Raw genomic sequence first — 22,532 nt, forward strand, 5'->3', positions numbered from 1 at the left:
GAGCTGTTGATTTTATAGGTTTGAAATCATGGGTTATAAATGAGAATTAGAGTCTGATCAGTCTTGGCATCCATTATATTACTATATTTTGTTTTCATTTCTTACTTTTGAGAAAATCATGATTCACACAGATAAATAATACTGCACTTGCTTGTTTAGGTTAAATATAAAGATCTAAATCTCAAAGAGATGAGTGCTAAGTAATATTCCTATTAAGGGACATATTTATAAGAATTTATAAAGTCTCCCAACCTCCTGCTGGTGGAGGTTTCATAATTGTCCGAATAGAAAGTTTCTCAAGCATTTTTCATTAGTATTCTCCATGATGATAAAATTTTAATTGATACCTTCTTCTACCCCCAGTCTAAAAGATTAAGCATTAACATAAAAGACATTGAGTCATTTAAAAGAGACAGTTTAGATTAGTCTTGTAAGGAGCTGAATAGCCTGAATGTTTAAAATAAAAAGAGACTCATTTAAATTGAAGATAAGAAAGACCAGAATATTTTTATTTGGCAAGTCTAAGTGGGAAGGCTTGTAAGGAATTAATAGAAAGAGGTCTCTTTTTTTTCCCCTGAGAAAGCATTTTAGTGTATAATTTTAAAATATGTATTGAGATCATCTGAATCAGATAGTTGAATAACCTTGAAACTCTGCTAGTATACACAGTTTAAAAGCCTCTGATATATAATAATATTTCCTTCAGGAAAAATTCGTAATATTTTTTATGTTTAATGAAACGTGAATAATTTCATGTTTAATCATTGGTCTCCTTTTCTGTATTATTTCAGCCTAAGTCCATATTCATACCCCAGGAAAGTCATTCTACTGAGGATGATAATCAAGGAACAATCAAGAGATGTCCCATGTCAGAGAGCCCAGCTAAACCATCCCAAGTCCCACCTAGACCACCACCTCCCAGATTACCTCCACAAAAGCCTATTGCTTTAGGTAATGGGGGAAGGGAGGGTGAAAGGAGTGAAATAGGTTTTCATACCGTATGAAAAAAAACGGAGGGACTCTTTTGAGAAATTATTTGAAATTCCTTTGAGGAGGGAAGAAGGAAGGCTATAGCTCCAGAGATGTTTTCTGCCTTTTGCCTCATGGTTTAAAGTGGTTTTATGACAGGATTACCTGTGGCCTAGTTTGAGATATTTTGCCCCTTGTTTTTGATTTCCTATCTAGCCTTCCCTCTTTTGGAGAATTGTTTATGTCCATTTCATCATTTATCTGTAGTTTGGCAACAAAAGAAATTTAAACTCTGAACAAACAAGGAAAATGTGTATTGATTATAGGGTACTTCTGTTTTAGTAAAAGAATAGGATATTTTGGCTAACTCCTTTGTTTTTATTTCATTTAATTGTTTAAAAAAAATAATGGTCAGTATTTGCTGGGTATTTGCCTTAAATTAATAATAGAGGATGCTGTTTTAATACTGTAAAGTTTCTTGTGAATTATGCAAAAGAAGTTGTTAAAAAAAGAGCAATGAAAGTTTCTTTGATAACATACTCTAAATTGCTCCTTTCTTGAAAGTGTTTCTTTTTGTCTTCTTAACACGAATATATGATACAACCTGAATTTAAATTTGCCCATATGGTCCTAGTTGGTTTAGCTCAGTGAATAGAGCATCAGCCTGTGGACCAAGGTTCCAGGTTCGATTCAGGTCGAGGGCACATACTTTGGTTGTAGGCTCATTCCCGGCCCAGGCCCTGGTTGGGTCTCCTGCAGGAGGCAACCAATCAATGTGTTTCTCACGTTGGTGTTTCTCTCTGTCTTTCCCTCTCTCTTCTACTTTTACTAAAAATCAATGGAAAAATATCCTTGAGTGAGGATTAAAAAATAATAAATAAATAAATTTGCCTATATGAAAGAAATCCTAATATATAAAAAGCCAGGGGCCGTCATGACCGAAACAACCGGACAGCTGACCGAGCAGCAGTCTGCATGGGGCGACCAGGTCGGCAGGGGTATAGTGAGGGACGACCAAACAACTGAACAGCAGGCTGTGTGGGGTGACCAGGCCAGCAGGGGGGTTAGTGAGGGATGACCAAACAACTGAACAGCAGACTGCGTGGGGTGACCAGGCCAGGGGGGTGGGGGCAGTCAGGGGCGATCGGACAGGCAGGCAGGTGAGCAGTTAGGAGTCAGCGGTCCCGGATTATGAGAGGCATGTCTGACTGCCGTCAGTTGGACATCCCCTGAGGGGTCCCAGATTGGAGAGGATGCAGACTGGACTGAGGAGACCCCCCCCCCCCCATGCACGAATTTCGTACACCAGGCCTCTAGTAAAGATATAAGTAGAAGAGCACATATGTAACACTTCTTATTTCAGTGCTAAATATTCTAATTGGGTGATCCCAAATGAAGGCTGAAACTGTCACAGAAATGTTTTTCTTTCCTACATTTTCTGAGTGAAAGTTAGTCCTTTTTGTAATATATTTAAACATCTTATTGAAGGAAATGGAGTGGGCTCCTTCCAGTTAAATGGTGAACGAGATGGATCATTATATCAACAACAGAATGAACATAGAGGAACAAACCTTTCAAGGAAAGAAAAGAAAGATGTACCAGTAGGTATTTATATTCATAAAGTCTACTTGTATTGGTTTTCGTTTTCACTATTAGGTTAGGTTTGCGATTATAATTAGTGAACTACAGCAATTGTATGTTTTATAATGAATATATTGGTATTTTAGTGTATTTATAATAATATGGATTGTTTAAATCTTTAAAAAAATAACTTTGCTGTATGGTAAACTTAAATGATGGCTTTCTGTTTGAATTATTTAGGCCAATTTGTGACCTGCATGCAAGTAAACACTTAGTCTTCTTGTGATTGTTCAGAAAATAACTATTATTTTTTTCATTGTTCCTTAAAAGTCCCTTTTACGGTGTCAGGAAGTTTAGGAAACAAGGACATGGACAGATAAGGAAAACTATAGCTTCTACCCTAGGATAAATTTCTAACTGTAGATTTTCAGTTTGTGATATTACTACTCTTACCTGGAATAGCTAACAAGGAAGAAATATTAAGATTATTTTCTAGTAGATATCACTTGAAGAAAGATGAAATTAACCGTAGAAGCTATCTGTTATAAATGCAAGATAAAACACATGACATAACTATCCTATATAATCCTATATAATAAAAGGATAATATGCAAATTTACCCTAACAGCGGAACCACCGGTCACTATGATGCACACTGACCACCAGGGGGCAGACGTTCAACGCAGGAGCTGCCCCCTGGTGGTCAGTGCGCTCCCACAGGGGGAGCTCCACTCAGCCCCAAGCCGGGCTGACGGCTACGAGTGCAGCGGCTGTGGCCAGGAGCCTCTCCCGCCTCCTCGGCAGCACTAAGGATTCGGACTGACGGCTCCTGGGCTGCCAGAGGGATGTCTGACTGCCAGCTCAAGCCCGATCCCCCCTGGGAGAGGAGCCTAAGCCGGCAGGTGAACAATCCTCCGAAGGGTCACAGACTGCAAGAGGACGCAGGCCGGTCTGAGGGACTCTCCCCCCTCCACTCCGAGTGCACAAATTTTCGTGCACTGGACCTCTAGTTAAAACAAATAATATTTATCAGGGAGATTAAAAAATTTTAACATTTATAAGGAATTTGCTCTTCATCATCGGAAGACAAATCTATTGTCATAGAACTTAAAACAACAAAAAATTTTTAAAATCCCCAATTCAGCAGATGCCAATATGATCATGAGATGAGACAATATTTTTGAGTCTTAGCGTATGCTAATATTTGTTAATTTTATAGAAATTGATAGTACCTTTAATATGTTTATGTGCATATAGCTGTGGATTTGCACAGTAAGCATTGTTGAGGCTTTGTATTATAGCTGTTTAACTGTTAAAGAATTCATGATAGAATATGACATATTGTTTTTAATAATTCAGTTAAGGCATTTGACTAGGGTTGTCCATTTGTAATTTGTGAAATTTATGACATTTTTAGCAAAAGGGTAAAGTGTCCTTCAGAAATGGGATTAATAGAGTCTTTTCAACCGAGCAGTGCCTTTTTTGCTTTCATCAGTGTAAATTTTAGCAGCCCTGCTAATGTAGTACAGAAATGCCGCTTAATGGCTCTGCAACAGTATAATGTCCTTTGAAAGATGTATGTATTGTAGTATATGTGCATTTTTAACTCGCTTTTCTGTTACCTTATTTAAGAAGTATAAGAAACTCCTAGTTAAACTAACAATCTTAGTAATTCTGAAATAAATATTTCATGATTATATCATAGGATAAACAGTATCCATGATATACTGAAACATGATTACCATTTATGCAGCTTATTGAAATTATTTACAGCCAATTCTGTTAGTACCTAAATCGAACAGTTATAACATTCAGAGCTCCCTAATTAAAAATAATGTTTCACAAAATAGATGATAGAAGATAATTTAGGAACATAAATATAAAAATAAGTACATAGAGTATTTGCCAAATGGAAAAAATATTATCAGAAATTTGTGGCACTAATAGGCTGTATATTCTCATAAACAGATCTACAAAGTAAAATTGTATATAGTAAATTTCAGAAGTGTCTAAAAGTTACTCATATAAATGGTACTGCACAGAATATTTGTATCATATCACAAAATATGAAATCAAGCAGCTTTTTAGTTAATTTTGTTACATAATTTAAATAGTTCTGATTTATGTCAGCTGGAGAAAAAAATACAAGTCATTCCTTAAAAAGCTATTAAGGTTAACCTTGAAAGAAATCTAGACTTTAATACAATTTATACTTAAAGTATATTCTCTCCCAAAGAGATTCTTTCTCCAGGGGACAAATCATATACTCTAGGAATGTAGCTCATTGGAAAAATGTCTAGTATTCTTGAGAATATTGTAGGTGAACATATGTGCTATTTTTGCTCTTGTAATTATCAGTATATGCTGACCAATGGTTAATATATTTGAATAAATCAAAATGTTAAACTTCAATTGATAAAACACATTGTAAACAAAGTGAAGATAATCTACAGACTAGGAGAACACATTTGTAATATATATAATGATACAGTATTTAAATCTAGATTATATCAAGAACTCCAGCTAATAGATAAGACAAAGGTAACTTAGTAAAAAATATATGAAAAAACAATGTACAGAAGAGCAAATACAGAGAGCCAGTAAACATTTTTTTAGAAAGATTCTCAACCCTTCTAGCAATCAGAGGCATGCAAATGAATGACAAAATATTTTTTACAGTTCGATAACAAATGTTAAGTGTCTGTGAGATTATAAGGAACCAGGACACTCATGTATTACTGGTGGGTGTGATGTGATGTGGGCATTGTCAAAGAGTTTGGCAGTTGGTATCCACTAAAATGTAAAAGGTACAGATCCCATGTTCCAGTAGTTTCATTTCTCATGGTATACCCTAAAAAAAACATTCACACAGCTCTGGCCAGTTTCCTTAGTGGTTAGAGCGTCGGCCCGGGGACCAAAGGGTCGTGGGTTCAATTCCTGGTCAAGGACACATACCTCAGGTGCAGGTTCCTCAGCTGCTTGGGGGCGAGTACAGGAGGAAACCAGTCGATGTGTCTCTCTCACATCGATGTTTCTCTCTCTTCTCCCTTCCTTCCATTCTCTGGAAATCAATGGGAAAAAAGTCCTCAGCTGAGGATTAAAAAACAAACAAAACAACGTTCACAGATTGCATAGTAAGGCAGGGGTGATCGTTTCCATATTGTTACAGTAATGAATTGAAAGTAACCTAAATACTCAATACCAGTTAGGGAATAGCTAAATTATGTCATAGTCGTGCTGTGACTATGCCGCAGTTAAAACAAATGCACCAGATCTATATGTATGGGTATGAAATGCTGTCCAAGACCAGTATTAAGGCAAAGAACAAGTTGCACATTAGTGCATAACTATTACCGTTCTTAAACACACACAAAAACAGTACTTTCTGTGGGGGCATTTATATGAATATATACAAAAAGTCTAGAAGAATACACAAATACATGAGGGCATATTATTGGCTAGAGAAAGTTTTGGAAGGATAGACACTAAACTGGTTTTGTGAGGTGCAGGTACTAGGAATAAGTGGACTGTGGGAGATTTATAGGGAACTTCAGCCTTATCTACAGTGTTTTGTTTTACAAAAAGAATATTTGTTTATTTTATTCTAATAAGTGTGTTTGTTATACCAAACAGCAACAAAAGAGGTGTAATCATGCATGTGTTCTTTTTCTAGAAGCCTATTAGTAACGGTCTACCCCCAACACCTAAAGTGCATGTAAGTATAGATATCAAGTTTTCAAAAGCAATACAATGACAAACGATTGCCTATATGTATACCTTTGGTTAGATTATTTGCCTATTTGAAAGAACCTCCATGATTGTTGAAAAAAATCTATAAGATTGGTAATTTCAATATTAATTTATTAGTTCTGAAAAGTAGTTTTCAAGATAAAATTATACATTTTAAAGTTCCTTTATTCCAAACTTTATTAATACCTTCCTTGCAGATATTGTTTCTAATGTGTTTTCAATTACCAAAACTTTGAATTGTAGAGTAAAGCTGTGACCCAAATGTCTTAGTCATCCAGATCACAAAACTTCACCTAACTCAAATAAGACCTACAACTCTAACAAGACCAACAACTAGATCTTAGATGTGCTGGATGTATTCTGCTGTAGGTGGGGGTTTTTTTATTAGACCATGCTCTCCTAGGATTAAAATTATATTAACTCAGTGTGGCTTTAGGTTAGTACAGACAGAACTACATTTTCACTTCTACAAAGCTATAATCCAAAACTGCATAGGTAACACTAGATGTCCATAGTTTTTCTAGTTTTTAACCTTCCAACTATACTTGTTAGCCTTTTTACTTTTTACTTTTTAATTAGTATAAAGATCTAAATAACTATATTTTATCTTACAAAATAAAAAGACGCTTTGAATTTAAAGAGCTCCCAAGTCTAGCAGAGTTATGTGTACAATAAGGATGAAATTCCCTGGCTACAGGATAAAACTGTTACGTCAGGTATGCCGTTCACGGGGAGGAGCTGATGAATAGGGAACTCCAGATAGGGCCAGCTAACAACTCAGCTTACAGTTGAGACTTGTTTGTTTTGTAGCCCATTTTGTCATGAGGATTTTTAGGGGGTTTAGCATTACCTTAACATATGACTTTTGGTAGCTATCTCGATGGATAATTTAATTATTAGTAAAGAGATATAATCTCTGCCCTACACCATAAAAACGTTTTTAACAGTATACTGCCACCTCATAGTATTGCCTGGCTGTTATTCTTTTTTTGGTACAAAAGCCTTTAAAATATTGGTTGGTATGTTTTTGAGGATAAAGGAAATCTTAAGATTTATATATTTTATGTTAATATTTTTAATCCATTATAATCAACTAGTGATGTGTTTTCTCAGAATACAGGGTGGGGCAAAAGTAGGTTTACCGTTGTGATTACACAAAACACAAGAGTTTATTACTGTATGATTATTTATTAATTATTATGTGATATTGCAGACAAACAACTATAAGCCTCCTTTTTCCCCACTCTGGATTATCTCCACTTTTTTTTTTTTTAATAAATCTTTATTCAGATTATTACAATTGTTTCTCCTTTTTCCCCCCATAGCTCCCCTCCACCTGGTTCCCACCCCACCTTCTGCCCTTACATCCCCCCCACTGTCCTCATCCATAGGTGTATGATTTTTGTCCAGTCTCTTCCTGAACCCCTCCATACCCCTTTCCCCCTGAGAATTATCAGTCCACTCCCTTTCTATGCCCCTGATTCTATTATATTCACCAGATTATTCTGTTCCTCAGGTTTTTAATTCACTTGATTTTTAGGTTCACTTGTTGATAGATATGTATTTGTTGTTCATAATTTTTATCTTTACTTTTTTCTTCTTCCTCTTCTTTAAGAATACCTTTCAGCATTTCATATAATACTGGTTTGGTGGTGATGAACTCCTTTAGCTTTTTCTTATCTGTGAAGCTCTTTATCTGACCTTCAATTCTGAATGATAGCTTTGCTGAGTAGAGTAATCTTGGTTGTAGGTTCTTGCTGTTCATCACATTGAAAATTTCTTGCCACTCCCGTCTGGCCTGCATAGTTTCTGTTGAGAAATCAGCTGACAGTCGTATGGGTGCTCCCTTGTAGGTAACTAACTGTTTTTCTCTTGCTGCTTTTAATATTCTCTCTTTGTCTTTTGCTCTTGGCATTTTAATTATGATGTGTCTTGGTGTGGTCCTCTTTGGATTTCTCTTGTTCGGGGTTCTGTACGCTTCCTGGACTTGTAAGTCTATTTCTTTCACCAGGTGGGGGAAGTTTTCGGTCATTATTTCTTCAAATAGGTTTTCAGTATCTTGCTCTCTCTCTTCTTCTGGCACCCCCATAATTCTGATGTTGGTACGCTTGAAGTTGTCCCAGAGTCTTCTTACACTATCTTCAACTTTTTGGATTTTTTTTCTTTTAGCTTTTTCAGTTGAGTGTTTTTTGCTTCTTTGTATTTCAATTCTTTGACTGGATTCTTGTGTTCCTCTAGTCTGTTGTTGGGTCTCTGTATAATATTTTTTATTTCAGTCAGTGTATGTTTAATTTCTAGTTGGTCCTTTTTCATATCTTCGAGGGTCTCGTTATATTAACGGCCTTTTCTAGGATATTCTTGAAAAGCCTTATAACCGTGGTTTTGAATTCTATATCCAGTCATTTGTTTTCCTCCATTTCTTTCGTTTGTGATCTGTTTCTTTGATGCCGCATTTTCACTGCTTCCCTGAGTTGGTAGGGTAGGTTTGTGTGCTAGGTTTCCTATATGGCCCAGTGGGTTGGCCTCCCCAGTTAACCTGAGGTGGACACTCTTGGTGCACCCCTTTGTGGACTGTGTGTACAGCCTTGTTGTAGTTAAGTCTTGATTGTTGTTGGTATCACTGGGAGGAATTGACCTCCAGGCCAGTTGGCTGTAAGGATCAGCTGTGTCTACGCTGGGAGAAGTTTAGTGCTGGAGATAGCCTTATAGGATTAGACTTGCCAAATTACAATAGCATCTGTGCTCAGCTTGGATGGGGTGGAGTCTCAGGGCGGAGCAGACAGTCTTGGCTTCCAGTCAGCCTTGCCCTTGCACGTGTGCGCGCCTGCAGACCTCTGCCTTCCCCGGCTCCCGAGTCTCCGCCCGAGAGTCCAGATTTCCCCCATAAGAGCGCGGGTCCCCAAGGGCTCACCTGGAACTGGCGTTCAGTGCAGTCAGAATTGGGGTTCAGTGCAGTCAGGAGCTTCGGACTCCCTTCTGCTAGGGAAAGCCTGTGGCAACCTCCGCAGCCTTTGTGCACATTGGCGCGCGCGCCTCCAGAACCCTGCCTGCCGGGGCTCCCCCGGGTCTCCCCCGGGTCTCCGAGTATCTGGGTGCCTTTCTCTCTACCTGACAGTCCAGACTCCCCCTGTATGAGCCTGGGTCCCCAGGGGCTCGCCTGGAATTGGGGTTCAGTGCAGTGAGAACTGGGGTTCAGTGCGGTCGGGTGTTTCCTTCCCCCTTCCGCCAGAGAAAGTCAGCCAGGCTCTTAGCCGCCCTTCCTCTCTGTGCGCACAAAGACCCTTTGCCGTACCTCCAATTCTCTGTGAGCTTTTCTCTTTCCTTCTAGTTGTAGAATTTTCACTCAGCCAGGTTTCCTGTGGTTCTGGATGGTGTCTGTTCTGTCTTTTAGTTGTAGTTTTGAAATTGTTGTGCGAGGCAGCAGTTTAGGTGCTTACCTATGCTGCCATCTTGGTTTCTCCCCGATTATCTCCACTTTTGTGAAGAAAACATTACTGATACAAAATGAAGCACACTGCTCTTCTGACCAAATATTTGTATGTTCTTTTTCTCACAAGTTGTTGGTAGTAAACGTGACTAAATGAGTAAGCTTTCTTATTTGTATTTATTCTTACCTGAAAATTAATATTTTACTCTTTGAAGATAAAAATTTAAAATGAGTGGTACTGATTTTCATTATAAGGTACTTTCTGAAAGATTTGTAAATGGCCTCAATAAATAAATATCAACATCAAAGAATAAAGCTTTCTGTTGAATCCTTCCAGGGAAAATCATTAGATTGCTCAATTCTTTTTTTTAAGTGAGTTTGTATATTTTGAGATTGTAGTACATATATGAACTTTTAAATCAATCATACCTCTTTTACTTTGTAATATTAAATTCACTAACTTTAGGCTCATAGAACCAAATAAGAAAATTTTTCACCTTTGTAGAGATTATCATTTTCTTCTTACCAGGGAGTATTATGTTGCTCTTGATGTGTAAGTAGTATTTCTGTGCATAAATTATTGGTCAGAATTGCTTGCTATCACTGCTTCGTTTATTTGAGAAGATAGGGAAAATAAAATAACTCTTTTAAGTAAAATCTTGTGTCAGTTGACACTCACTGTTGTGCCTGGACCCTTTGAGGTACCATTGTAAGGCAAAGGACTATGGCTTGGTATCTTAATTTGGTTATTCTTCATTTTTCTAGATGGGTGCTTGTTTTTCAAAGGTTTTTAATGGGTGTCCCTTGAAAATTCACTGTGCAACATCATGGATAAACCCCGATACCAGAGGTAATACTATATGTTTTTATCTGTTACCTTTCTAATTGTTTTTTAAACTTGAAGCCATGAAAGCATTTGATTTTATTTATTTTCTGAATCTTTCTGAGAAAATTTTTGTTACAGTTAAAAACATTTTAAGGTAAATGTTTTTTTTTTTTATGCTATTAGTGCTTGAGGTGACACATGACATTAAAATTTTGCTGTGTATCCCTGACTCAGTTGGTTGGGCATCATCCTATACACACCCAAAGGTTGCCGGTTCAATTCCTGGTCAGGGCATATGCCCAGGTTCCCTGCTCAATCCCTGGTAGGGAGTGTGCAGGAGGCAGCTAATCAATGTCTCACTCTCACATCGATGTTTCTCTCTCTCTCTCTCTCCCTCCCTCCCTCTCCCCCTCTCCCTCCTTCTCTCTCTCTAAAAATCAATAAAGAGTCTTTTTAAAAAATTTTCGCCATGCAGTCACTATATCAATATAGTGAAACCATGCACTCTGCCACCTTAATTTCCTCCCAGGAAAGTTTCTTCCTTTCTGCAGCACAATCATTCAACATCTGTGCTTTAGACATGGCCATTGCTAAAGGAATTTCACTACTGAGGATTCAGGATCTAGTGACCACTTTAGAGGATCTCTCACCTTAAAAGGGGTCATAATAAGAATAGTTGTCATTAGGCACTAAAGACTGTATATATAATATCTATCTTAATAACTAGAAAAGATATACATACAAACACACACACACACACACACACACACACACACACACATTCTCTCTAAAGCTTAAAAATCCAAGGTATAGGTACTTTCATTTCACAGATAGAGAGAATGACACTCAGAGGGTCCCAGCCATTCAGTGGTAGAGCTGCAGCTTGAAGCCAGTTCAGTTGTCTGACCACAGCCTGTGCCTGTAAATACAGAACTAATCCGGAACACTGGGCAGTGCTGGAGTGCTCACGCATTCTGCGTTGTTCTCCGTACTTCAGTTCAATGTGGAGAAGTGTATGTTGTAAAAACATACCAAACAGGACCATGACCAAACTTCTGGTATTTTCTAGAAGATATCAAGTACTCTAGCAAGTATCCAAGTGTTAGTGAACTTCTTAAATGGGCACAAGTCAGTTCTTTTTTTATATTAGTGCTTATAGTAGTCATAGTCCATTTGCACAAATTTTGAATCTGTATCAGCTGTTCTTGATTTACATTCTGTCAGTTGCACATGATCCTAAGGAATTTTTAAAAAGGAACTGTAGATTCTCTGCCAGTCCTTAGCACCCTCCAATGAGTGAGAAGTCCAGCATGCCATTCTTCAAAATGTTTTTTACATAAGTTTCTTCACTGCTTTGAGGGTAGTAATATTTTGCACATAATTCAGTTCATTAAGTTAGAGTGTCTAATCACTTATACACATTAAAATAAAAAATATGTAATTCTTATAAATCATAGTTATTTTTTTTCTAATGCATATTTACTTAATTTTAGACTATAAATTTAAAGTGGTATATCTCAAAATCAGTGAATTCTTTTTGTCATTTCAGATCAATACTTGATATTTGGTGCCGAAGAAGGGATTTATACCTTGAATCTTAATGAACTTCATGAAACATCAATGGAACAGGTATGTTATTTTGTATTTTTTCTTATTAATAATTTTTAAGTTATTATAAATAGACACTAGATAAATAATTTAAAGTCTGTGATTTGCTGCCTCTCATTGATAAAACCTTCATGGAGCATGTTCTATCTTCCAGGTACTGAAGACACATTCACAGCACTAGTCCTTACCCTTAAGGAGTGCATGATCTAATAGAGGAAACAGACACATAAACGAATAACTGCACCCCTCAGAGTTAGATGTAGTAGAAGGTAGAGGCCACCGAGGCAGAAGTCACTAGCACCTCCGAGGGGGAGATGAGGAGAAACATTTGAAATGGACCATTAATGACCATGAGAAGGTTGCAAGAGAGACAGAGGTTAATGTCCTTAGAGGCCTTGATATGTTTCCTCACTTAATTTCCTTCATTCTCACCATCCCCTATCCTCAGCCAGTCTATTTTGGAACAGCCTAGTAGGAATTTCCAGAGCAAAGCCAGCGTCTAAGCTTGTTAAACCAGAAGGCTTTGGTTACACTCATCAGTGGTTCTCAGACTTCACGGTACATCAGAATTCCCTGAAGGGCTGGTTGAAACAGATAGCTGGGCCCACCTTCAGGACTTCTGTTCAGTAAGTTTGGAGTGAGGTCCAGGGATTTCCATTTCTAACAAATGCCCAGGTGATGCTTATGATGCTGGTACAAGGACCACTTTGAGACCCACTGGTGCTCATGATGAAGTATCCAAATGAGAGCAGTTATTTTTTTCTTCAGAGTACATGGACTGTGTTCCATAAATTCCCTTTGCCCTAAATACTAATCACTTTCAAGCTTTCGGAGATGTCTCTCAGTTGTTAAGTACTAGATTTCAGTAAAGAATTCCATATAGGTATCCTTTATGATTTCTGTTTTTATCATATTCTCTCAGCCATTTTCCTCTACGCCTGGTTTTCCATTTCTGTGTTCCACTGTGCTGTGATCCTTCTATCCTTCTGTTCCCAAAGCCCTGCGTGTTCGTATGCATACATAAGAACATTTTGGGGGAAGTACACAGGAGAGTCTTAACTGTCTAACCCTAGAGCCAAAATAAAGGCATAGATACTGTTTGAAAATGTTCTTTTCCTATGAGTTTGGGATTACCTAGTCCTTATCATAAACCAGACTTGAGCTAATCATAGCATGTTCAGACTTAGCTAATGAAATTGCACTGCTAATTTATTTTTTTCCCTCCCATATAAATGTGTATGTATGTATGTCATCTTGTTTTAAATGCCTTGTAAAATGAATTTCTATTCAAAATAAGTTTCTTTTTTAAAAACTGACCTATTGATATGACAGCTTAGGTTAATATGCACATATTACATTACTGTTACCTAATATCCTTTGTAAACTTTGTGGTTTTTTTTTTTTTTTTTATCAGCTATTTCCCCGAAGGTGTACATGGTTGTATGTAATGAACAATTGCTTACTATCAATATCTGGTAAGTCTTTTAGTGTTTAAGTACCTTATAAGTGTTCCTATTTATATTATTAGCTTTTATGTTATGTTTCTTTTTCTCTACAGGTAAAGCTTCTCAGCTTTATTCCCATAATTTACCAGGGCTTTTTGATTATGCAAGACAAATGCAAAAGTTACCTGTTGCTATTCCAGCACACAAACTGCCTGACAGAATACTGCCAAGGTAACTGGACATCTAATAGTTTGCATCCTTAAACATAACATGTCAAGTCACTCTAATAAGTAGTTATACTATAGAAGTTGAAAAAGCACTCAGTTTGGGTTAGTAGAAATTATGTATAATGAAAAAATTGTAAGAAGTAGTGTATTTTCACATGTGTTCTTCTTTATGGTCTTTCAGAGTCTGGCAGTCAGTTAATCCTCCTGGGTTTTGACCGATTCGGTAACCTAACCCCTTAGTTAACCTTGGGAGCCGGGGGGCAAGTTCACAAGTGTGAACCAGGAAGATTATGATGCCCCTGGAGATCAGGAGCTTGGTTCAGATTTTTAAAAACTCTCAAAAGGACTTTGGTTCAAGCAGTTTGCTTAAGGATATGGGGAATTTTTGTTTTGCTCTAAACTGTATGAAACTCCAGCATGTATAAAAAGAGGCATTTTTTTATAATTTATCAATCATAAATTAGATTACTTGATAAATGTAAAATTCTTCCCAGTATGGCTTTATTACCAGCAAAACACAACTCTGATTAAAAAAAAAATAGTGCAGAGTAATGACCTCTAATCTGTGATACATTTAAAAGTTTAAATATGTGAACAGACATGGAGGAGTATAAATGGAGGATTGCACCACTTGTTATATTAACTTTATGTTATATTAACTTTTATATTGTACTTTATTATATTAACTTTATGTTATAAAAGATATATAGCAGTCTTATTATATTAACTTTTTTTTTTTTTTTTAAATATATTTTATTGATATTTTACAGAGAGGAAGGGAGAGGGATAGAGAGCTAGAAACATCGATGAGAGAGAAACATCGATCAGCTGCCTCCTGCACAACTCACATTGGGGTGTGCCCGCAACCAAGGTACATGCCCTTGACCGGAATCGAACCCAGGACCCTTCAGTCCGCAGGCCGACGCTCTATCCACTGAGCCAAACCGGTTTCGGCTTATTATATTAACTTTTATTATAAAGGATATTTGACTGTGATTTTTTAAAATTGTAGTTTAAAAATATAATTTTAAATGGATTTTTACACAGTAAATTTTAATGTTTGCAAATCTCCTAAAGTACTTTGCAGAAAATATACGTCCCACTTTTTCTGAGTAGAGAAATAAAAATGTCTAAATAAAAAGTTCTTATAAATTGTTTTAGTGATAACACAAATTTTTACCTAGCCTAAATTTATTATATGTGCTAAAAAGATCATTTCCCAGTTTGTGACTTACCTTTTCATTTTCTCAGTGGTAACTTTTTGTGAACCAGAGTTCTTAATGTATTCAACAAGTTCATTCACCAAATTGAATGCCACCTGTAGCTTGAGATGCCTCTGTGGAAAAATGTCAATTAAAGATTATCAATATTTTCCTGTATGATTTGTCCTCTGCTTTTTTTAAAGAAATCCCGAGGTCATCTTCTACAGTCTAAATATTTGATAGTTTTGTTTTTCATATTAAACTTTAATCCATTTAGAATTGGTTAAAGGGGGAATTGAGAAAGGGACCCAATTTACTCTTATCTATAAATATAAACGCCTAAGGGACCGTTCAACCGGTAGCTATGATGCACACTGACCACCAGGGGGCAGATGCTCAATGCACAGGCATGGAAACATGGAACAGACTGATGAATATCAGAGGGGAGGGGAGAGGGCGGGAGGAGATTAATCAAAGATCTTACATGCATACTAGAGGCCTGGTGCCCGTGCACCGGTGGTGTTCCTCTGCCTGGCCTGTGGGGATCAGGCCGAAACCGGCAGTCCGACATCCCCGAGGGGTCCCTGATTGCGAGAGAGCGCAGGCCAGGCCTAGGGACCCCACTGGGGCATGAATCCGTGTACCGGGCCTCTGGTTTTTAATAAATGACCTATTATGTCAGCACCAATTTTGGAAAAACTAATTTCTTCTCCACTGATCTATAACAGTTTCATTACCATATACTCACTTTACCTACATGTATTAAATATTCATTTTCATTTACATTTAGGAAATTTGCTGTATCAGCAAAAATCCCTGAAACCAAGTGGTGTCAGAAGTGTTGTGTTGGTAAGTCAACTGTCCAATCATATATGGTTCTTCTACTTCACAAAGTGGACAAGAAAACACGAAGGGGCTTATTTTTAAACTGAGTGTAGAAAGTACTACTCCAGGTCATTCTGCCAGCAATAGGATTTTCTCCCCCCACCACCCCCCTTCCCCCAAGTAACAAATGTCTTGAATTCTGTCTTCATGTAAACTAAACCTAATATAATACCTTGCACAAAACAGTTGTTTTGCAAATAATTTATTGACTGGATAAATGGAGAAAGTAGGATAACTTTTTCTTACAGCACTTTATGACACCCTATATTTCAAAGTACCTATTATTTACCATTCACCATTGTGCTTTGTAATGCTTTATGAGACTGCATATAGTCAGTGAGCATGTATTTTAATACCTTTAATGTGTGGAACCTTATGCTGTGAAGGTTAGATTTCCCTATTTACATACCTCTATCCTAAATTCCTCACTTATCCCATAACCACTAGCTGTTTTATTTGCATATAGCAAAAGCAAAAAAAAAAAAAAAAGTTTTCTTCTCTTAAAAAACTCTTAGACAATTCAGTTTTATTATTGTAAATCTGTATTTTGAGATGTGATTTATGTCATCGTATTGTTATAACCAAAGCATTACTGCCTCTGAACATTACTACTAAAAACACCCTGAGTCACTTGTCCCTAAATGTGCTGTATAGCCTATCAATTTGGCAACTCCTCCTCAAATCTTTCTGCTACCTTAAGACCTAAGTCTTTCTTCTGGTCCCCAGGTCTCATAACAACCAGCAAATTCATTTGTGCAGACAAACAAAAATCGTGCAAGTGATGAGGGAGTTTCATGCTGTTCCCTGAGGCAGTATTTCTTTTGCATCTGTAGTTTAAGAAATTGAACTGGCAGCCAGCTTTTATTTGTTTGTTTTTGGAACATGTAACTATTATTGTAAGGACTTTGTATCATAAGAGAACTTACTATATTTTTTTGCCTCCACAGTGAGAAATCCTTACACAGGCCATAAATACCTATGCGGGGCACTTCAGACTAGCATTGTTCTATTGGAATGGGTTGAACCAATGCAGAAATTCATGTTAATTAAGGTAAGCATGAAAGTCAACCTAAGTCATCCTAGCTAATAAAAGTGATATGCAAATTAATCATCACTCTGCTACACCCAGCAGCCATGCCCACCAGCCAATCAGGAGCAAGTATGCAGATTAACCCAACCAAGATGGCTGCAGCCATGGAGAGAGCAGGAGGGAGGCTTGGGTTTCCCCGGTGATGGAGGAAGCCAAGCTTTCCGCATACCCTGGCAGGCCCAGGCCTCCACTCAAGGCTACAAAGTTTCAATTATAGAAGATAAATAAATCCCAACAGAAATGGCTGCCGCCACTGAGCGAGCAGAAAGCTTGGCTCCGCTCCAGGCTACAAAGTTTCAATTGTAGAAGATAAACCCCAGATACCAGGGCCTCCGCTTCGGTCGCGGGGGGGGGGGGGGGGGGGGGAGGGTGCATGGCCAGCCTGCAAACTACCACAGGCCTCTCGCCCAGACCGCCCCACGCCCCAAAGGAACCCCCACCCTGATCTGGGACACCCTTCAGGGCAAACCAGCTGGCCCCCACCCATGCACCAGACCTCTATCCTATCTAATAAAAGAGTAATATGCAGATTGACCATCACTCCAACACACAAGATGGCTGCCCCCATGTGGTCAAAGATCCTGCCCCCATGTGGACACAGGATGGCCACCAGAAGATGGCCAGCAGGGGAGGGCAGTTGGGAGGGACCAGGTCTGCAAGGAAGGGCAATTAGGGATGACAAGGCCGGCAGAGGAGGGAAGTTGGGGGTGACCGGGCCTGCAGGGGAGAGCAGTTGGGGGGGACTAGGCCTGCAGGGGAAGGCAGTTAGGGGGGACTAGGCCTGCAGGGGAGGGCAGTTAGGGGCAAACAGGCTGGCAGGGGAGCAGTTAGGCATCAATCAGGCTGGCAGATTGGAAAGGGTGCATGATGGGCTGAGGGACAACCCCCCACTCCCGTGCACAAACTTTTTTGATTTAAATAAATCTTTATTCAGATTATTACAATTGTTTCTCCTTTTTCCCCCCATAGCTCCCCTCCACCCGGTTCCCACCCCACCTTCTGCCCTTACCTCCCCCCCACTGTCCTCATCCATAGGTGTATGATTTTTGTCCAGTCTCTTCCTGAACTCCCCCTTACCCCTTTCCCCCTGAGAATTATCAGTCCACTCCCTTTCTATGCCCCTGATTCTATTATATTCACCAGATTATTCTGTTCCTCAGGTTTTTAATTCACTTGATTTTTAGGTTCACTTGTTGATAGATATGTATTTGTTGTTCATAATTTTTATCTTTACTTTTTTCTTCTTCCTCTTCTTTAAGAATACCTTTCAGCATTTCATATAATACTGGTTTGGTGGTGATGAACTCCTTTAGCTTTTTCTTATCTGTGAAGCTCTTTATCTGCCCTTCAATTCTGAATGATAGCTTTGCTGGGTAGAGTAATCTTGGTTGTAGGTTCTTGCTATTCATCACTTTGAAAATTTCTTGCCACTCCCGTCTGGCCTGCATAGTTTCTGTTGAGAAATCAGCTGACAATCGTATGGGTGCTCCCTTGTAGGTAATTAACTGTTTTTCTCTTGCTGCTTTTAAGATTCTCTCTTTGTCTTTTGCTCTTGGCATTTTAATTATGATGTGTCTTGGTGTGGTCCTCTTTGGATTCCTCTTGTTTGGGGTTCTGTGCGCTTCCTGGACTTGTAAGTCTATTTCTTTCACCAGGTGGGGGAAGTTTTCAGTCATTATTTCTTCCAATAGGTTTTCAGTATCTTGCTCTCTCTCTTCTTCTGGCACCCCCACAATTCTGATATTGGTACGCTTGAAAGTTGTCCCAGAGGCTTCTTACACTATCTTCAACTTTTTGGATTTTTTTTTCTTTTTGCTTTTTCGGTTGAGTGTTTTTTGTTTCTTTGTATTTCAATTCTTTGACTTGATTCTTATGTTCCTCTAGTCCAGGGGTGGGCAAACTTTTTGACTCGAGGGCCACAATGGGTTCGTAAACTGGACCAGAGGGCCGGAACAAAAGCATGGATGGAATGTTTGTGTGAACTAATATAAATTCAAAGTAAAGGAGCGGAGGGGAGAGCAAGAGAACCAGATAGAACAGCCGGATACGGCCCGCGGGCCGTAGTTTGCCCAAGGCTGCTCTAGTCTGTTGTTGGGTCTCTGTATAATATTTTTTATTTCAGTCAGTATATGTTTAATTTCTAGTTGGTCCTTTTTCATATCTTCAAGGGTCTCGTTATATTTATCGGCCTTTTCTAGGATATTCTTGAAAAGCCTTATAACCGTGGTTTTGAATTCTATATCCAGTTGTTTGTTTTCCTCCATTTCTTTCATTTGTGATCTGTTTCTTTGACGCCACATTTTCACTGCTTCCCTGGGTTGGTAGGGTAGATTTGTGTGCTATGTTTCCTATAAGGCCCAGTGGGTCGGCCTCCCCAGTTAACCTGAGGTGGACACTCTTGGTGCACCCCTTTGTGGACTGTGTGTACAGCCTTGTTGTAGTTAAGTCTTGATTGTTGTTGGTATCACTGGGAGGAATTGACCTCCAGGCCAGTTGGCTGTAAGGATCAGCTGTGTCTACGCTGGAAGAAGTTCGGTGTTGGAGACAGCCTTATAGGATTAGACTTGCCAAGTTGCAATAGCCTCTGTGCTCAGCTTGGATGGGGTGGAGTCTCAGGGCAGAGCAGACAGTCTTGGCTTCCAGTCAGCCTTGCCCTTGCGCGTGTGCGCGCCTGCAGACCTCTGCCTTCCCCAGCTCCCGAGTCTCCGCCCAAGAGTCCAGATTCCCCCCACAAGAGCGTGGGTCTCCAGAGGCTCACCTGGAACTGGGGTTCAATGCAGTCAGGAGCTTCTGACTCCCTTCCACTAGGGAAAGCCTATGGCAACCTCCGCAGCCTTTGTGTGCACTGGCACGCGTGCGCCTCCAGACCTCTGCCTTCCCCGGCTCCCAAGTTTCCGCCCGAGAGTTCAGATTACCCCCACAAGAGCGTGGGTCCCCAGGGGCTCGCCTGGAACTGGGGTTCAGTGCAGTCAGAACCGGGGCTCAGTGCAGTCAGGAACTTCTGACTCCCTTCCACTAGGGAAAGCCTGTGGCAACCTCTGCAGCCTTTGTGTGCACTGGCATGCGCGCGCCTCCAGACCTCTGCCTTCCCCGGCTCCCAAGTCTCCGCCCGAGAGTCCAGATTCCCCCCAGTAAAAGCATGGGTCCCCAGGGGCTCGCCTGGAACTGGGGTTCAGTGCAGTCAGAACTGGGGTTCAGTGCATTCAGGTGCTTCCGACTCCCTTCTGCTAGGGAAAGCCTGTGGCAGCCTCCGCAGCCTTTGTGCACACTGGTGTGCGCGTCTCCAGACCCCTGCCCACCGGGGCTCCCCCGGATCTCCCCCGGGTCTCCGAGTCTCCGGGTGCCTTTCTCTCTACCTGACAGTCCAGATGCCCCCTGTATGAGCCTGGGTCCATGGGGTTTCGCCCGGGACTGGGGTTCAGTGCAGTCAGAACTGGGGTTCAGTGCGGTCCGGGGCTTCCTTCCCCCTTCCGCCAGAGAAAGTCAGCCAGGCTCTCAGCCGCCCTTCCTCTCTGCGTGCACAAAGACCCTTTGCCGTACCTCCAGTTCTCTGTGAGCTTTTCTCTTTCCTTCTAGTTGTAGAATTTTCACTCAGCCAGCTTTCCTGTGGTTCCGGATGGTGTCCGTTCTGTCTTTTAGTTGTAGTTTTGAAATTGTTGTGCGAGGCAGCAGTTTAGGTGCTTACCTATACCGCCATCTTGGTTTCTCCTCCCGTGCACAAATTTTGTGCACCGGGCCTCTAGTTCTTAATACAAAAGCTGAGTTAAGCTCGTTTTCCTGTTCATTCAAAAAAATGTTTTTTCCCAGTTAATTCTCAAGTTAAGTTAATTATTTTGGATTATGTGGCAAGGTAGTGGAAATCTGCCCAGTTGTAAGGAACTCACTTGGCCTGAAAAAAGTTTTGTAAGACACTAGAGAATAATGCAGGGATATGGCAATAGGAGCTAGAAATAGTGTATCGCAAATCTGTATACAGTCTGATAGGGTCAAGAATATGTGCAAAAAGAGCAGGGAAATGCTTGAATATGTTCTCTGCTTGACCTGCTCCATCACAGTAGAGAAACAACCTACAGGTTGTTGTTTGGCCGAGGGATGAGGACAGGGGATACCATATGAGGGAAAATTATTTATTTTGATTATATGCCTACCTATTCATTTGCCCAGGCTTTCCCTTGGATGGTTGTTTGGTTTGGTTTTGTGCCTGGGCTTCTCTAGAATCTTGAATTAATGAGTATATGTTTTAATATTTGTATTAATTTTTAGAGAGAAAGGAAGGGAGGAAGAGAGAGAGAGAGAGAGAGAAACATCAATGTAAGAGCAAAACATTGATTGGCTGCCTCCTCACGCCCCCGACCTGGGACTGAGCCCCCAACCAGGAATTGAACCAGCAGCCCTTCGATGCATGGATGACATCCAACGAGTGCTAGTTAATGAATATTTAAAAAATATTTACTGTTACTGAGCTGTAACAAATTTGAGGAAAAAATGTGAAGCACAGGCTTAGTCACACCAAGGAAATTCCAAATGAGTTTTTTAAAGCTCTTTCCTTTGCCTCTTTATCTGGATTAAGTTATTAAACATTTCCCTTTGGCTTCGTCAGTCAGGGCCATGCTTCCTTGTGTCATCCACCGGCACAGAGAAAACATGGACGGGCACTTTCTACGCTTCCCATGTCTTCAGAGCCTTTTACTTCTTAGTATTTTAAGACAGTAGGTTGACAGTACAATCTACTTGCAAGACTCCCCGAAGAATTCTCGCTTAAATTCCCTGAGCTACAGGCCCTTACCTACTCCCTTTAATCTCAGCCCAACTCTCCTTTCTCTGTCTCTCTGCTCAAAACTATTTGTATGTTTTGTTCCTATATTTGACATTATTTTGATAAATATTTATGATGTTTCTATACTACAGCTCTTATCAGATGTGTTCAAAAAGATTCTTATGCTTTCTATATCCTTCCTTCCTCTTAATGACATTTCTGACAAAGCTTTTGCTTCACTAAACAAAATTTTTATCATAAATAAAACTTATAAATTAAAGACATTCTCAAAAAACATTTTTGTTCTTATTACAAAGCAGGCCCAGTGCTGTTTAACTAGAGAGACAGAGATGAGTGAGATACAGTCACTGCCCTCAGGAACTGTCACCGACAGCAACTGGATTTAAAACGGTTGCACAGGAATCCTGTCAGTGACCCCTACACATTGCTTCATTAGGATTGGAAGCTAAGCAGAAGTGTTCAGAATCTGTCGGTTTTCTTATTTGCTGACAAAATTAAGCTAAAGCATTATTTTCTCAATGCTTTACTGTTCTTACCACATTTCAAAGAGAATTATTTAAATGTCTTACCTTCTTAAAAATACGACAGATTGTGTCCACAGCAGACCCCCAGGCAATGGGAACGCTAGGGAGAGGGGTTTGGAGAGTGCTGATGAAGGCTCTCCAGCAGTCACCGGGAAGGAAGGGAGGTGGGAACAAGAGGTGCACATCCTATCTAATAAAAGAGTAATATGCAAATTGACCAT

The 22,532-nt window shown here is 39.6% G+C and overlaps 1 protein-coding gene across 5 annotated transcripts in view; it reads left to right on the forward strand.

The window, feature by feature from the left end:
* MAP4K3 (mitogen-activated protein kinase kinase kinase kinase 3) overlaps window positions 1-22,532 on the forward strand; it is a 133,115-nt gene that overhangs the window by 100,085 nt on the left and 10,498 nt on the right. For all 5 annotated transcript variants that reach the window (XM_080683351.1, XM_080683352.1, XM_080683353.1 and 2 more), the window contains 9 exons: window positions 792-951; window positions 2,458-2,570; window positions 6,224-6,265; window positions 10,493-10,577; window positions 12,103-12,182; window positions 13,576-13,636; window positions 13,720-13,837; window positions 15,826-15,884; window positions 16,868-16,971. In XM_080683351.1, coding sequence (XP_080539477.1) covers window positions 792-951; window positions 2,458-2,570; window positions 6,224-6,265; window positions 10,493-10,577; window positions 12,103-12,182; window positions 13,576-13,636; window positions 13,720-13,837; window positions 15,826-15,884; window positions 16,868-16,971 — 822 coding nt within the window. The remainder of the gene's footprint in view (window positions 1-791; window positions 952-2,457; window positions 2,571-6,223; window positions 6,266-10,492; window positions 10,578-12,102; window positions 12,183-13,575; window positions 13,637-13,719; window positions 13,838-15,825; window positions 15,885-16,867; window positions 16,972-22,532) is intronic.

This window comes from Plecotus auritus (genome assembly GCF_963455305.1).
Source record: "Plecotus auritus genome assembly, chromosome: 8".
Taxonomy (NCBI): Eukaryota; Metazoa; Chordata; class Mammalia; order Chiroptera; family Vespertilionidae; genus Plecotus; species Plecotus auritus.